Source organism: Anser cygnoides, chromosome Z (genome assembly GCF_040182565.1).
Source record: "Anser cygnoides isolate HZ-2024a breed goose chromosome Z, Taihu_goose_T2T_genome, whole genome shotgun sequence".
Classification (NCBI taxonomy): domain Eukaryota; kingdom Metazoa; phylum Chordata; class Aves; order Anseriformes; family Anatidae; genus Anser; species Anser cygnoides.
Genome location: NC_089912.1, coordinates 35,549,528 through 35,562,336, shown reverse-complemented (window position 1 = coordinate 35,562,336; position 12,809 = coordinate 35,549,528). Strand labels below are relative to the sequence as shown.

The 12,809-nt window shown below is 37.7% G+C and overlaps 1 protein-coding gene across 2 annotated transcripts in view; it reads left to right on the top strand.

Annotated features, from left to right (window-relative positions):
* Positions 1-12,809, top strand: part of FBN2 (fibrillin 2) — a 189,890-nt gene that overhangs the window by 97,369 nt on the left and 79,712 nt on the right. For both annotated transcript variants that reach the window (XM_066989051.1, XM_066989050.1), the window contains 2 exons: positions 2,137-2,262; positions 4,963-5,088. In XM_066989051.1, coding sequence (XP_066845152.1) covers positions 2,137-2,262; positions 4,963-5,088 — 252 coding nt within the window. The remainder of the gene's footprint in view (positions 1-2,136; positions 2,263-4,962; positions 5,089-12,809) is intronic.

The window sequence follows — 12,809 nt, the reverse complement described above, 5'->3', positions numbered from 1 at the left end:
CCACCAACTGCAGGATAGACTATAATCTCTGGGATTCCATGTCTAATTAAATGCCTCTTTGTTTATGTTTCTAAAGAAAACTGTAGCATTTTCTGTATGTCTTGCATAGCAACCTTACAGGAAATTTTCTTGCTGCTGCTCCTACCACCATTTATGTCAAGGGAGCATGTTTGCCAGCTCTGTTTCATAAAGGAGAGAAATACTGATCCTGCAACCAATCACTGATAAAATTGTATTCTTTTCCTTGTTCTTTCTCATTATCAAGAGTGAGTGAGAATACATTTTATCAGTAAAGGTCTTGGCATATAAATTTTACCTTCAGTTGATTCATAGCTTGTTAATTAAACTGCAATCCATCACCACATACCTACTCCTTATACTTAGCTTGTGATTAAGAAGCCCAAAACCTTCATTTCTTTGTATGAGAGGAATACAGACAACGGTGAGAACAGAACTCATGCTATTGTGTTCAATATAAAAAGAAAAAGGAGGATTTAGATCATCTCAAAGCATTTACTTTGAGGAGTTGGAGATGATCATCCCTGTGGGTCACTTCCAACTCAGGATATTCTATAATACTGTTATTAACTTGATAAGGAGAGACAGAGTCATGAGATTTTGTGTTTTCTTTTTTTTTTTTTTTCCCACAAGATACAAACAAGCCCAATAAACTACACAAAACTTTATGCTTAAAAGAAAATGTGCAGCTGAAATATTACAGTAATTCATATTTTGTTATGAAAATTTCAGATGTCTCATAGCTTTCAGTTTAATCCAGCAAATATATTAGCAATAATAATCCAGCAAATTTAATAGCAAATTTTTTCAAAAAATATTTCTGAGTATAGGTAAATATCAGAGAATATCCTGATCTAAACTACACTGTGGTTGAAGAGGGAATGACCTTTATAAAAAGTTGAACAGTGCAAGTATAAAACAAGCTTTTTATGAAGTCACAGCTAGGCCAGCACCCCTACTGTTCTTTCCAGTGTTTGGAAAGGGAACTATTTAAAGTAATGGGCTTACCGTATGGGAAGAAATAACTTAATATTGAAAAAACTCTTTTCCGCAGAGGCAAAAAATATTAAAAATAGTCTGTTCCTGTTCTTATAGTTCATATGAATATTCTGGAATTTTCCAACTACAGCAGAAATTCTATATGGGACTGTAAATTTAGGGAATATATCTCATTCATCATCCTATTCTGTCCATCCAAGAGAAATTTTAAATTTCCAATGAATACTATAATTTCTGTAAGACTGAATATGCTGTGGTATTGACATATGCACTAGTCCTGTATTAGGAAAGGTATTTGTATCACCTAATAAATTATAACTTCTTACCTGGATCCTTAAACCACAGACACTAAGTGCACAGGCTAGATATTTTGCATCAAGGTATTCTTACAAACACATAGTCATTCTATTGATTTAGGTTGGAAAGGATGTCTGGAGGTCATCCAATCTAACCTTCTGCTCAGAGCAGGGCTAACTTCAAAGTTGAATCAGGTTTCTCAAGGACTTGCCCAGTTGTGTTTGGCAGATTTCCAAGGATGGAGTTCCCACAGCCTCTTCGGGCAGCTTGCTCTAATGCTTAACAACTCTCATGGGGAAGAAATTTTTCCCTAGAGTTCAATTAAAATTTCCCCAATTGTAATTCCTAAGAGTGTTGTCTCTTGCCTTTTTATTCTGTAACTCAGAGAAGAATCTTGCTCCATCTCCTCTGGAACCATCTATTAATTATCAGAGAACTGCTATCATATCTCCCTGTCACCTTCCCTCTTGCTGGCCAAACAAACCCATTTCCCTCCGCCACTTTCACGCATCATGTACTCCACCCTTCTAATAGTCTTTGCAACCATTTCCTAGATACTCTCCAGTCCCTTGGTATGTCTTTATTGGACTGGGTGGCCTCAAACTGAACGCAGTATCCCATGTTTGGCCTCACTAGTGTCAAATAAAGAGGACTAATCACTTTGTTCAGCCTTCTGGCTGCATCCTTGCTATATCCTTGCTTTGAATGACAGCCCCAACCTCCACCAAGTCAGATGCTACCTCCAATTTGATGTTCATGTCTATAGCTCAGGTTTTTCATATGTTTCAGTGTCTGGTTGTTTTCTGTCTTATGTTAATACAGATATTAATGAGTGTGCATTGGATCCTGACATTTGCTCCAATGGAATTTGTGAAAACTTACGTGGCAGCTATCGTTGTAACTGTAACAGTGGCTATGAGCCTGATCCTTCTGGAAGGAACTGCGTGGGTAAGTTGCTCTATTTATTTATCACTGTTGAATAATTAATAACTACATTGATGATAATTTGAATTGTTAGAACTTAGATTACAAGGAAGACATCTACTTTTTACAACTACAATGAAAACACTAAAAATCTCTGTTGAGTCCATTTTTCTCAGCAACTGCATAGCCAATATTTTTACTGGTATCTTTTTCTGTTACTTGGCGTTGCTTTTTTTTTAATGGTATTTGTCTGGGATGTGTAGGCAGGAGATACTGTTGTAGATTAGGAGTTATTTTTCTCAAAAGTATGGATCAGTTTGTGTTATATTTTATTGTACAAGAGAATCTAAAATATGTCATTTTCAAGGCTGGATGATAAAATGACAATTGCTGAAGGTCATAATTTTGCCTAATAAAATGTAACAGATGGCTATCATTACCATAATGAATGATACCTGATGGCCTATGTATACAATTTTTGCAGTATGGAGGAATTTTTGATGTCCCTGAGTTACACAAGTACAGCAGAATGCATTGCTGAAATGCCTTGGCTTTTAGAAGAAAGCTGTGATCCACACTTACGATTTCCGAAGTCCTGCCTGAACAGTGGGCTGAAGCGTAACAGATAGTCTTTTGTTTTTCAAAATATTTCTTTTCAGTCACCACCAGAATCACAGGAGTGATTCAATTAAGAAACTTTTAGATTTAGTCACTTTTAGTTTGGCTTAGATTTATACCAGGCTGTCATTGCAATTTCTATATAGATTTTCTGGAAGTGTTTGGCAATACCCAACAGAAGATACCTACATTATACATTTCACATTCTGTCTAGTTAATTTTATTATTCATGGTCATGTATGATCAACAAAACACAACATTTTTGGTAGGGAAAACCTGGACTATTAAGTGTGATATAATTTTAAAACCGAACATTCCTACCTTTTGATGCAAAGCAAACATAAAATGGTAAATGTGTTTCTTTTCATCTGCTTGAATTAAGAAATTTTGCAGCTCGTTACTTTCTAAAGGCCCTAAATATGACCTTTTGGCAGGAAATGCAATCCTAAAAAAAAAAAACTGACAGGTTTTTGTTCGTTTGTTTGTTTGGTTGGTTGGTTTTGAAATACTTCACATAATATTCTTTTCCAAATTGATTTCATGGCAAGGAGTATCACTTGTCTAGTTACACATGCAATTATGTAACTGCTGGCATAGATATCTGTTTGTTTAATTACATAAATTAAAATGCAGTGTATTCACTGTGAGGATGCTTTTATTCTTAGTTAAAGAGTTTTTGCACAAAGCAATTTAATTGTGAACACTCAAATAAAGAGCGGAAAAGTTTTAACTGATACAGATTAAGAGTTGTCAAGAAATAAAAATCCTCATCAGACAGAATGCAGTTAGCACTTCTGTCAGCATCAAGTGTTTTTTGGTGCATGAGCTATATTGTTCTTTGTTTCACAGTGCGTGTCACAACAGGTGACTGCCCAAATCTGTAGTTTAACAGCGACACTCTAAGGAAATAACATATTTATCACACTGCTAATTTGGGTTAGAAGATTATATGACAACAAGCTCAAAACTGAAGTCTATTGCTCTTGAAAGCGTCAAATTCCAAATCCATCCTTCTTTATGTAGTTAAAATTAGATGAGGTTAGATTAAGGACCAGGTAGCTGAGGAGCTTCTTTGTGGCTACAAAACTTAAATTTCAGATTTATCATCTGGGGAAATTAAGACTTTATTGTCTGAATCTTAACAGAATTTATAAGCATATGTTCAAAAATCTGATGTACTTGTCAAAGCAGTAGCCTTTAGATTGTAATTATACTGCTTTCTTATTATTTCTCTTTATTTATAACTTAAACTCTCTAAAAAAGATAGTTGATTGAAGGGAACAATTTCAGCTACAGCTTTAAGTTTGGGAAATGAAGCAGTGAAAATTCAGGAGACACCCTGAAGCAGGATAAAGCATCAGGTTTATCTTTCTATAAACTTAAGATTGTGGCATGTGGTGGGGATTATAGGAAAGTAATTTAAATTATGATTTTTTTACCTTTTCTTTTTAAAAATAATATGAAAATGAAGATGTTTGATTGTTTTGTGTTAGCAATATTTAGTTAGTCTAGAAGAAGTTCAGGCAATGATGTTAATTGATGAGTTTTTCTTGTTCTGTATGCTTGGTGTCTTGTTCCTTTTTTTTTCCAAAAGTGGTGTGTATACGCATTCTTAAGATGTCTACCATACATCTGTAAAATTTAGATTTTAACACATATATTAATTTAGTGGATAACAAATTCAGGTTTTGTTGCCCATAAAAGAGGATTTAAAATAGTAATCTATCACATCCTTATCTACATACATTAAAAAAAAAAAAAAAAAAAGCTGTTTTCAAACCAAATAGACCTTAATAAAGTTGTAGTGGTAATAGTCATACAGTTGACAAAGCTCCCAAGGTCATTCCAGGAAAATGTAATTATCAATGAAAGACTAACTATGAACTGTTTATAAAGCCTGATACTGAAAAACTAAACAGAAAATAGAGTTTTTAGAAATAAGAATTAGATTTTTGAAAACAAGAATTGGGATTTTTTCTTAGTCATTGTAAATAACTGCACATCTGGCAACCTAATTGCTGCTGCAGAAAGCAAGAGGAACTAGCTGGGGAGACAAAGGTGTCTCGTGACATTTGCTCTTATTGGTATTAACTCGTCTTGTTACAGACATTGATGAATGTTCAGTGAATGGTCTGCTGTGTGATAACGGGCTCTGTCGAAACACCCCTGGAAGTTATAGCTGCACTTGTCCAAAGGGTTATGTGTTCAGCACCGAGACTGACACATGTGAAGGTGAGAAATCTGCAAGTGTGATTTTATTGCTTATTATATAACCTTGAAGCTAAATGATCAAAAAAGATTCAGTGATGACAAAAGCAAGATGAAAAGAAAGAACTAAGATACAGCATAAATCATTGCACTCCTCTTGGAATTTCTCTGCAGTGTTTTTTAAAGTGTTGGGTCTTGCTAGTGAATTTCTGTTCAAAGTAGTCAGTTCATTGTTCTATGAAAATATTTTCCTTTCTTTAGACAAGATATTTTGAAGTGGAAGTAAAGTCAAATGTATGCTTGCCTTTGATCACAGAGTGGGGAAATACAGTTTATCATTTAGCGAAATACATCAATTTTGATTACACAGTCTTCTTCGTTTTCTCTCTTCAGTCTATGTTGATAGTTAATTCTATATCAAATTCTGGTATTTGTGATGTTTTATGTGATGTTAATAGTTCCTGGATGTGTATATTAGTGGTTGATACTAAAATCGTCTTTTTTTTTTTTTCAGTACATAATTTATAATCAAAATTGCTTTTCTATATTACTAACGGACACAGATGCTAGAGCAATGAAAATGTTACGCTGCAGAAACTAAACACAGAATCACAGAATGGTTGGGATTGGAAGGGATCTTGTCCATCTCCCCCGCTCAGACAAGGCCACCCAGAGCAGGTTGCCCATGACGGTGTCCTGAGAGCTTTTGAAGACCTCTGAGGACAGAGCTTTCACGAGTTCTCTTGGCAACCTGTGCCAGTGCTTGGTCAGCTGCACAGTAAAACAGTGTTTCCTGATGTGCAGGAGGAACCTCCTGTGTTCCATTTGGTGCCCATTGCCTCTTGTCCTGCCACAAGGCACCATCAAAAAGAGCCTGGTTCCCTCCTCTTTGCACGCTCATATTGGGTAGGTTTTATGCACGTTGATAAGATCTCCCCTGAGGCCTCTCTTCTCTAGGCTGTATAGTCCCAGCTCTCTCAGCCTCTCCTCACAGAAGAGGTGCTTCAGTCCCTTCATCATCTTTGTGGTGCTTTATCATTTGTGAATGTACTGAGGGTGCACTCTACCCCATCGTCCAGATCATTAATGAAGATGTTGAACAGGATTGGACCCAGCGTTCACCCCTCAGGTACACAACAAGTTTCTGGCCTCCAACTACACTTTACTTTATAGATCATCAACCCCTGGACTTGACCATTTAGACAGTTTTTGATCTACCTCACCGTCTGCCCATTCAGCCCATACATCAGCAGCTCCTCTGTGAGGATCTTATGGTGGCAGTGTCAAAGGCCTTTCTCAAGTCCAGGTAGACTATATCCAGTGTTCCCTCCTCATTCATCAGGCTCGTCTTTTCCTTAGAGAAGCTTATCAGTTTGGTCAAGCATGACTTCCCCTTGGTGAATCTGTGAGTCCTGCTGATTTTCTTCTCCTTCATGTGCCTGGAAATGGTTTCCAGGAGTAGCTGCTTCATCACTTTTCCAGGGGTCGAGTTGTGGCTGACTGGTCTGTAGTTCCCCAGGTCCTCCTTCTTGGCCTTCTTGAACATAGGAGTGACATTTGCTTTCCTCCAGTCTTCAGGCCCTTCCCCCAGTTGCCATGACTGACCAGATTATAGAGAGGGTCCTCACAATGACATCTGCCAGCTCCCTCAGCTCTTGTAGGTGCATCCCATCAGAGCCCATGGCCTTATGAATGGTCCAGTTTGCTTATGTTTTCCCCATCCTGACCCTTTTCTACCAAGGGTACACGTTCCTTGATCCAGCCTTTCGCCCTGGTTTCTGGGACCTGGGATTCCTGAAGGCTGTCCTTTCTGGTAACATCTAGCAAGTTTTAATGAGAATTTTTGGTTATAAAACAGTTTCAAGCAAGGCTCTGCAAAAGAGGAGTTGAAATAGAAACTTTTCTCTCTTTTTTTAATTAGTATTCAGAGCAAGAGTATTTTACTAGTTTTTTGTATTGTTTTTTATTTGGTTCCATAATCTATAAATCTCAATATTGTTACGATTAGCAAGTTTTTATAGGAAAATAGTCTTATGTTTGAGTGAGTGATAGGGAAGCTATATACCTTTTGGAGTATCTACTGTATGAACCAATATCATCTTCCATATTTATCTGAAGCAGTGGAAGGCATTAGTATCCTCAGCTGCTTGTTATTACTGGTCAGCCACAAGTTACTGCTACACAGCTAAGCAAACATACAGAATGGAAAGTGGAAGCGCTCTTTAATCTATTCTTGCTGTGTAAGATCAGTCAGGTTAACTTAAACCATTTCATTCGCAGTGTATGCTGGACTGGCTAACTTTACTCTGAAGTGGGTGAGGAAGGCCCATGTGCTCTTTGCCAGTTTTCAGCAGAGGAGTGGAAGCAAGCAGCATGGGGGCAATAGCATTTTTAATGTCTCCAACTGTTTGGAAAGTGAACATGTGTTTACACTAAAAACATCTAATGAAATGGTTTAAATTCTGGCAGTATCAAATCATTCACCTCTTCACCCCTTCTGTTCAAAAGGAATCATGTTCCTTTATATTTCAGTACATGTGTGTTTCACAGGCCACTTTTAAAAGTTAGAATTTCTTCTCTCCTTAACTGTTACAAATTCGTAGCACTTGCTCAGGTTAGGCCTCTTATACCCCCCCTGATTTATACCACACTGTGCTAAATTGTCTTAATGCTTAGTATCTATTCACAATGTTCAGGTGAGATTTTGTCTTCACAGTCTGTCTACAGGTTGCATTTCTATGTGTAAAAACATCTCAGTCACTCATCACGTGTTTTCCATCTGCATGTTTCTTAACAAATATCCTCCACAGAAAAAAACAGAATAGTAACGCAAAAGAAAATGTTAATTAACAAGATGGAAAGACCATCATCTTCAAAGCGTAACACTGACCAAAATATAGATGAATGAGACAGCAGAATGCAAATAACCCAGTACAATTATTGAAATAATAGTGTATCCAGATTTTCAAATGTAAAATTAAATTTGTATTTTAACAGCAATAGCAATAGTAATGGTCATAGAAATAGTAACAGAGAGGCTTAATCAACCAAAAAAAAATCAAATCGAGTCAAATTGACCAAAAAAAAAAAAAAAGTGGATTCATGATTGCATTGAGACACAGCATCTATAGGAAAAAAGGGATCCAAAGGGATTTTCTATCTTCCGGAAATCCTTGTGACCATTCCAGTGTGCCTTCTCTTGTGCTAGCACACGTTTTGGGGATCACAATGTAGTGAATGACATCTGGGAGTTCACTATGTCCCTATTATTTTGGGGGAAGTAAGTGGGGAAGAGTGTGAGAGAGAGTTATTCTGGTGTGGAAATTAATTCACTGGTTCATTTGAATTAATAGTTCACTGAGGAGTGTGGGTGACTTCTTTAGATAGCATTGCTAGCTGATACTGTCTGCTAAACCATAATATCAAAAAATATTACAGTTAAGATAAAATAGAGTTTGCAGGAAAGTTCTAGTAGAAATCTGAATGGCAGACCTCTCTCTTCTTAATAGCATCTTAGCTCATTTTTATAAGAAATGTGAAAAAAGAAAATTACTTTTGGATTTTATCTAAAGGAGCTAGGGACATTCCCTAAATTAATCGTTTATGGGTCATGTCTGAAAATAGGAACAGGGAACTCATATGATTTATTCAGACTAGCACAGTGTAGTGCTTTTGACAGTTGTCTCGTAATACACGTAATGAGACATTTCACAACTTGAGCCAGCCTGAACCGTAGGCAGAAAATGCAAACGTGCTTTACTTGAGCAGGTAGTTATGTAAATTAAAGTCAATGCTATTGTAAAAGGAGAATTCCCTAGTTGATCATTCAAGGTACATAAGTACAGCAGATCATGTTTCTGTTTGGTGGCTTTTTGATTAGCTGAGTTTGGAGAGAGGTTAATTAATGCATTTAATCTCTTGTTTCTTTTTTATGTGGAAATTTTCACAATACATTTTTTAGCTATTCATCTAAGGATCTATTTCCTTCATAAAGTATCAGTTCCTGTGCATCCTTTGGCTCTATTTCAAAATCCTGTATGTATACTGAACTCGGAGGAATGAGTGCATAAATGGGCATGAATGCAGGAATAAAATAATAGAACTTTTTATAAATGTAAAAAAAAAAATCCTACTTTCTCACTTTCTCATTTAAAAAGCAAAGCAAAACAAAACAAACACTAATGATTAACTACTAAAACTCCAGTTTTGTGAGAATAATTTCTTTTTGTTTGTTTTTTTGGCCATAGTTATTTTAGTGTAATCCAGCCTAAAATAATTTTAATTTTATATTGTCTGTGCTGCACATTCTGAAGGATTTTCAGTTTCTTTCAATAGTGTTATATACATGAAATCACACACATAGGTTATGAAGGATCTGTCATCTCCATCTTGAATATTTTAGTTAGACTGAAGTTTAGATTTAGCTGATCAGGCACAAAAAGATTCAGGAGTGGTTTGGCGTAAAAGTGTCTATAAAACCTATTAAATGTATTACATTTTTTCTAATTTTGAGTGGGTTGGCAGTTTGAGGAATAAATTCATCTCTTTTTGTCCAAATTCTGTTTTCAAAGAAACACTAAGAAATTCAGTTTGGAGTTATAGGTTCACTAGTTGTAGAAGATTGCTGTAGCCAGAAGCTTTATATTATGCTCTGAAAATGCTCTGATGCTTATTACTCACTAGTATATTTTTAATTAGTATAAATGTCATCAGTAACTGTGAAAAAAACAACAAAACATACACTGCTTTCATTTGTAGTTCAACTGAAAATTTTCATCAATTTGTTGCGGGGAGTGGGGGAGTTGTTTAAGCTTTCAGAGTCTGTGAAAGTTGAGATTTTTACAGCAAGCTCTGTGGTTTAGATTGTGTTTCCAGTGACATAACTAGTTAAATGTAAACCAGATGTGCTTTGAAGTTTATTTCCAGGAATGTACAGTGAACTGTTTCAATTTTTGTTTCTGTGACATTTACAATGTACACTCACTCCACTTAAGAAAAAAATGTTTAAAAAAAAAAATCCCTGGTAAATATTTTCATACATTCGCTTTTTATTTTAAAATATAAAATTGTATTTTAAATCAAATAATTTTCTCACTTACTCTTTTTAAAGTTGCCATTTAATATTGTTAATAGAAGGTGCATGGAAAGAATTTTCAAGTTTGTTTACATTCTGCATATGACACTTTTTGCCCTGATTCAGCAATGCACTATTGGTGAAGTACATTCATCCTTTTATTTTTTTTCCTGAATGGTGGTTTTGGGGAGCGGTCAGTGCAATATTATAAACATGTTAATACATAAAATACTGAGCTTAGAGAAGTTCTTGGTTTGTTTTTAGTTTCTTTCTGTTCCATTTGTTTGTTCGTTTGTTTGTTTTTTGACATTGTGCTGAAGCACATCAAATGCAGAACTTAGCAAACTATATTTTCAGGTTTGGGGAGCCAGAGTACAGTAACAAGATCATTTTAGAAACAACCACAAATTAATGCCTCCAGATGTGCATATCCTAAAGCTGCAGTGAAGCAGTGAAAGCTGCTCTCCTTGTTCCTAACCCATAGAAAGAAATGAGATGGGATGAGCATTCCTTCATCTATACCAGGACAACGTGAAATGAGGAAGAGTGTAGTTCTGTGATAGAGCTTTTCTCACCTCTGATCTTAGTTACATGCTTTTGCCATTTTCATCCAGAAACTGGAAAGTGAATATTTGTCTGTGGGATCAGTAAGGAACTTACTGATCAGTAAGCATGGGTTACAGTCCCCATGGACCACAGGGGGTTACAGTACATGCTTACAGTCAGCATGGGTTTATGAAAGGCAGGTCCTGCTTGACGAACCTGATCTCCTTCTATGACAAAGTGACGCGCTTGGTGGATGAGGGAAAGGCTGTGGATGTGGTCTACCTTGACTTCAGTAAGGCTTTTGACACCGTTTCCCACAGCATTCTCCTCAAGAAAATGGCTGCTCATGGCTTGGACTGGCATACGCTTTGTTGGGTTAAAAACTGGCTGGATAGCCGGGCCCAAAGAGTTGTGGTGAATGGAGCCAAATCCAGTTGGAGGCCGGTCATTAGTGGTGTCCCCCAGGGCTCAGTACTAGGGCCAGTTCTCTTTAACATCTTTATCGATGATCTGGAAGAGGGGATCGAGCGCACTTTCAGTAAGTCTGCAGACAGCACCAAGTTAGGTGGATATGTCGATCTGCTTCCTGGTAGGAAGGCTCTGCAGGAGGATCTGGATAGGCTGGACCGATGGGCTGAGGCCAACTGTATGAAGTTCAACAAGGCCAAGTGCCGGGTCCTGCACCTGGGGCGCAACAACCCCAAGCAGAGCTACAGGCTGGGAGAGGAGTGGTTAGAAAGCTGCCTGGCAGAGAAGGACCTGGGAGTACTGGTTGATAGTCGGCTGAATATGAGCCAGCAGTGTGCTTAGGTGGCCAAGAAGGCCAACAGCATCCTGGCTTGTATAAGAAACAGTGTGGCCAGGAGGGCTAGGGAAGCGATTGTCCCCCTGTACTCAGCTCTGGTGAGGCCGCACCTCGAGTACTGTGTTCAGTTTTGGGCCCCTCGCTACAAGAAGGACATCGAGGTGCTTGAACGAGTCCAGAGAAGGGCAACGAAGCTGGTGAGGGGTCTGGAGAACAAGTCTTACGAGGAGCGGCTGAGGGAGCTGGGATTGTTCAGCCTGGAAAAGAGGAGGCTCAGGGGTGACCTTATAGCTCTCTGTAGGTACCTTAAAGGAGGCTGTAGCGAGGTGGGGGTTGGTCTATTCTCCCACGTGCCTGATGACAGGACGAGGGAGAATGGGCTAAAGTTGTGCCAGGGGAGGGTTAGGTTGGATATTAGGAGGAACTTCTTTACCGAAAGGGTTGTTAGGCATTGTAATAGGCTGCCCAGGGAAGTGGTTGTGTCACCATCCCTGGAGGTCTTTAAGAGACGTTTAGATTTAGAACTTAGTGATATGGTTTAGTGGAGGACTTGTTAGTGTTATGTCAGAGGTTGGACTAGATGATCTTGGAGGTCTCTTCCAATCTAGACGATTCTGTGATTCTGTGAACTTGTGCTTGCACTAGAGAGAGTTGGAAACAAAGGAAGGGTGAAATGGAAATGTCCCCTGTAGATGGCAGCAACCTGATAGACAGACTCAGTTGTATTGACATGGAATGTGTTCAATACAGGCTTCAGCGAGGGTTAAGATTAAATGCCCTGACTTTGCCTTGGAATGCACAGGCAGTTCTCCCAGTCTAGAAGGTGGTCAGCTCAGACAACAGATCTTCCTCTTCTTCCCCATTTTGCTCACCTAGCCATTCAGTTTGGTTCCTTTCGTCTCTTTCATCTTTTGCCAGAGAATGAAGAACATAATCCATGAAATCAGGAGAGCTGCTTCATTTCTCATAAAGTGCTGAACTTCAGATGTTTTGGCCCCTCCATCTCCATTTATTCACTTAGCTTTAGTTTTACTTTTTGGGATGTTGACTTTCAGCTATGGCCCTCAACTATTTTTTTCTTAGGTTTGGGTTTCTTGTTAACTCAGAAAACCCAAAGCAGAAGATTGCTTTTCCTACAATAAAATTGTATGTAAACATAACTTGCTAAGTATCAGGGAGAATTAAAGATAAGCATAGTAACCTGCTACATTTTACAATTATAAATGAGAATTATTTTAAGTTTCATGCATTTTTGATATTCTATATATGAGTGAAGTAGTGTTTTGGATAGTAGCACTTTCTGCTCAGTATAGTGCTTTG